This window comes from Amphimedon queenslandica, unplaced genomic scaffold, assembly GCF_000090795.2.
Source record: "Amphimedon queenslandica unplaced genomic scaffold, v1.1 AMPQUscaffold_9895_Cont17864, whole genome shotgun sequence".
Lineage (NCBI taxonomy): Eukaryota > Metazoa > Porifera > Demospongiae > Haplosclerida > Niphatidae > Amphimedon > Amphimedon queenslandica.
The window spans coordinates 812-4,566 of NW_003549834.1; the positions used below are offsets into that span (position 1 = coordinate 812).

The window sequence follows — 3,755 nt, forward strand, 5'->3', positions numbered from 1 at the left end:
ATTGTAGTCTACATGTATAATATCTCTGCTTTCAATTTTGGACTATTTATAATGATTTTTTACCACAATAATAATAATTATTATGTGTACTTGACATAAATCTCATCTTCATCACTCCATCCACTGTCTTCAACACACACACTCACACACACTCAGTAATCAACAGTGGTAGCATTACTCTAAAAAAGTACAAAAGATCAATTTTGATCAGAATTAGCTCAAAAATTTCTACACAGCATTAGAACAGAAAATGTAATAAAAATGAAGAATTCTTTCCTCGCCATTCTTGATGAAATACCATGTATTATTTTGAAACAACTTCATTTACCTTTTAACTTAACGCTTAACACAATCATCTCAGGTAGTGCTTTTGGCCATGTATTGCAGTGCCACTTATTTCACCAAGAATGTATAACTTATTACTATTGAAATTGCAAAATTAATAAATATTAATTATTATAATCATACAAAGTTTCTTTATCAACAAGTGACAAAGTGAAAATAACTTTAAGTATCAATTAACAAAAATTACATAGAAAATTGATTTTCCAAAAAAAATGTTTATTTACACACTAGATTGCTTGAAATTTCTCAAACGTGACGAGCCATTTCTCATCCCCTCTTCATCTTCTCTTGCCTCAATTTCCTTCTTCTTCTCTTCAATTTCATGCGAGTCTCTAACAGTTATACTAGGCCTGGTACTCAATGGATTAAACCTGTTCCAAGGAGAGCCATTATCAGTCACCTCATAGTCTTGTATGACATCTTCTTCCTCTCTTTGCTCTGTTCCACTCTCTCTCTCACCTACCTCCCCTCCATAAAGGCATGGTAGGAGTTGCTGCTTGTTGCAGCTTGTAAGGAAGAACACAAGTGTGTACGTGACGGAAGACAATAGTATGAATGCTGTTATTATCCATAGTCTAGTTTCTGTGTTTAGGTATATCCCACCCACGAAGCTAATTATAAATCCGATTGCGATGGAGACTTGTAGCAGACTGAGTGCAGCCTCATGCTCTTTGTCATGAAACCACTGGCTTAGTAGTGCTATGTAAGATGGTTGTATGAAGAAAGAAAGAAGGGGAGAGGGAGAGGGAGAGGGGAAGAGAGACAATAATGAAATTGTGTAAATATAGAAGGAGGTACAGACAGGGTTTCCCACAAAGCATGCTAAGTGAGCTAAACAGCATGAGCTTCATGAGCTGACAAGCACTACAATACAGTACATGTCATTTGGAGCAACTTTAAAAATTTGTAAAAAATCTAATTTGATTGGAATCACTCAAACTTTCTATACTGTTAACATTAAAACATGTATATATATATAAAAATTGTAAAAAATGAAGAATACTCTCCTTTACATTTTTGGCAAAATTTGGCAAAATTTGGCAAAAGTCCTTGTACTATAGTACAGGGTCTTTGACCTCATTCTTTGATCAACTTAAAAAATTTGTAAAAATTTAATTTTGATCAGAGACAACCTTAAAAGTTTTACGCAATATTTTGGAACATGTATATGCATCAAAAAATTATTAAAATGGAGAATTCTCTCCTTTTCACTTTTTGTAAAATTTAGCCAAAGTCCCTGTACTAGGGTCTTTGACCAGATTCTTGAGCAACTGACAAAAAGCTGTGCACTATGGATAAATCTTGTGGGAAACCCTGCATACGAATCTATGAAATGGTACATATACATGTACATGATTAAAGTATAATAATAGAAGGAAAATACAAGCAAGATATGGAGACATACCATAAACCAAGGACACAAACACTTGTAAATCCTAGCCACATAAGGCTAGAATATAATATTAAGAAACAGAAGCAAGATATGTATGAGCAAGCACAATCATCCAACAAGGACACAAACACTTGTAAATACTAAATAGAAATCCTAAGGATATACTGTATTATTACCAAGAGTATCTACCCCCTTATCTACTCTTGTTATTACTAATGAAAGTAAACACAAGCGGAATGTGTATGGGCAAGCACCATCATCCAAGGAAACAAATACTTATAAACAGAAACCTTGTCTAGTTTACACATGTCTAGTTAACATTTTAGGAGCTACAGTATACTAGTATAGGTATTATGTACTCCTTGTTTTTACTAGCTAATGCTTTTTAGAAACTAGTAAAACAATGTGCTTGAAATCTCTCATAACTGCCTAACCTGGAGATATTGAGTTGTAGACACTCTCGCATATTCCCCATCCGATAGGAAACCCAAAGAGAAACACAAAGTTAGGCTGTCTCTCCCAGAACAGGAGGATCATCACTAGAGCAAACGAGAGACTCAGGGCAGCATAAGCTACTACGAACTGTGGTATGAATCTAACTATGCGTCCAGTAAATACTGAAGAGAATACACCACCCACACCATAGGCTGCTAGTACGAAACCGATCCACTGTATACCAACACAGTCCAATATGTATACCTGTAAAGAGAGTGAGGAAAAGTGAATAAAATGATATATTTAATTAGTATTATTCTGTAAAAGGAATTTGAAACCAACCTCTAATAATTTAAGTAATAACAGGTTTATATTAATGATCATTAATACTATCATTATCATTATTAATTTATTATTATTATTATTATTATTATTATTATTATTGTTATTATTATTATTAACAAATATAAAGCACTTAGATGTACATAGAATAGGGCAGATAAAAGAAAGAAATAAAGTACGTACATGTACATGTAGGAGGAAAACAAAAAATAACAAAAATATTATCATTACTACTTATTATTATCATTACTACTACTTATTATTATTATCACTATTATTTATTGCCACTACTTTTGGGAATGTGCCGGTGATAAATCCAAGCATGACCCCATTCAATATAATCCATGGCATTATCAGGAGATACTTCCAATTGAAGAAAGTCTTCACGACGAGCAAAAAATTCTCCCCCACGTACACTTTACACATCTGTCCTGCAGAGAGATACTTCTTTTCAGTACCCAAATGATCAAGAAACACAGCTGCTATTATAGTCCCAACAATACCAGCCAAAGCATACACAGAAATCAACGTGTAATATATAGGGCCTGGCTCAATCGGAGGACCAAACGTATCAACACATTCTCCATTATTTATTGAAGTATTGGTGAGGTTTGCTGCTCCATTGTTTTCTGTGCTGTCCACATTCACTAATATTATGGAGGATATGAGACTTCCAAATATTTGAGCAAGTTTTATGGATGCAGCTATGATCCCTGTGAAGAAAGCTATGGCATGACTTTGTGTCTCTTTGAGGTCTTTGTGGTATCGTACCGCTATGGCTATGGGGTGACCGAAAACCGCAATCCACAGTGGGGCTTGCCCAATCCCATTCAAAATGGCACCAATGACTAGAGTGTACCAGGATGGGTAATAGTTACAGAGAGTGTAACAAAAAAATAATATGTAGCCGCTAATGAGAGAATACTTGGTACCCAAGAGTTTTACCATCCCAGGCCCAAAGAAACAGGCAATTATGAGCGTCCCATAGATAACAGCAGATGAAGCTAAGCCTAGACCAGCTTCTGAATTTATTGAGCTCTGTAGACCTAAGATACCCAGATACGATCCAAAAACTGCAACAAATGAAGCACTGGTACCTAAAAGATTTTTGTAGGCTTTCGAACGATTGCTAAACGTACAGCAAGTTAAGGTTTCTCTCTTTTCGTGTAACGATGAGCGTCTCCTGGTACTGTATCTTGTATCGGTCAGCTCTATTGAGACTAAGTCACTCAGTTCCTTA

At 35.1% G+C, this 3,755-nt stretch overlaps 1 protein-coding gene across 1 annotated transcript; it reads right to left on the reverse strand.

Moving 5' to 3' along the window:
* Positions 1–559: 559 nt before the first annotated feature.
* Positions 560–3,751, reverse strand: LOC105315502 (protein unc-93 homolog A-like; the record flags this gene model as incomplete). The annotated part of the gene is made up of 3 exons (XM_011410181.2): positions 560–1,044; positions 2,173–2,437; positions 2,807–3,751. Coding segments are annotated over 3 exons (1,689 nt in total), but the record flags the coding sequence as incomplete, so codon positions are not given.
* Positions 3,752–3,755: the final 4 nt, after the last annotated feature.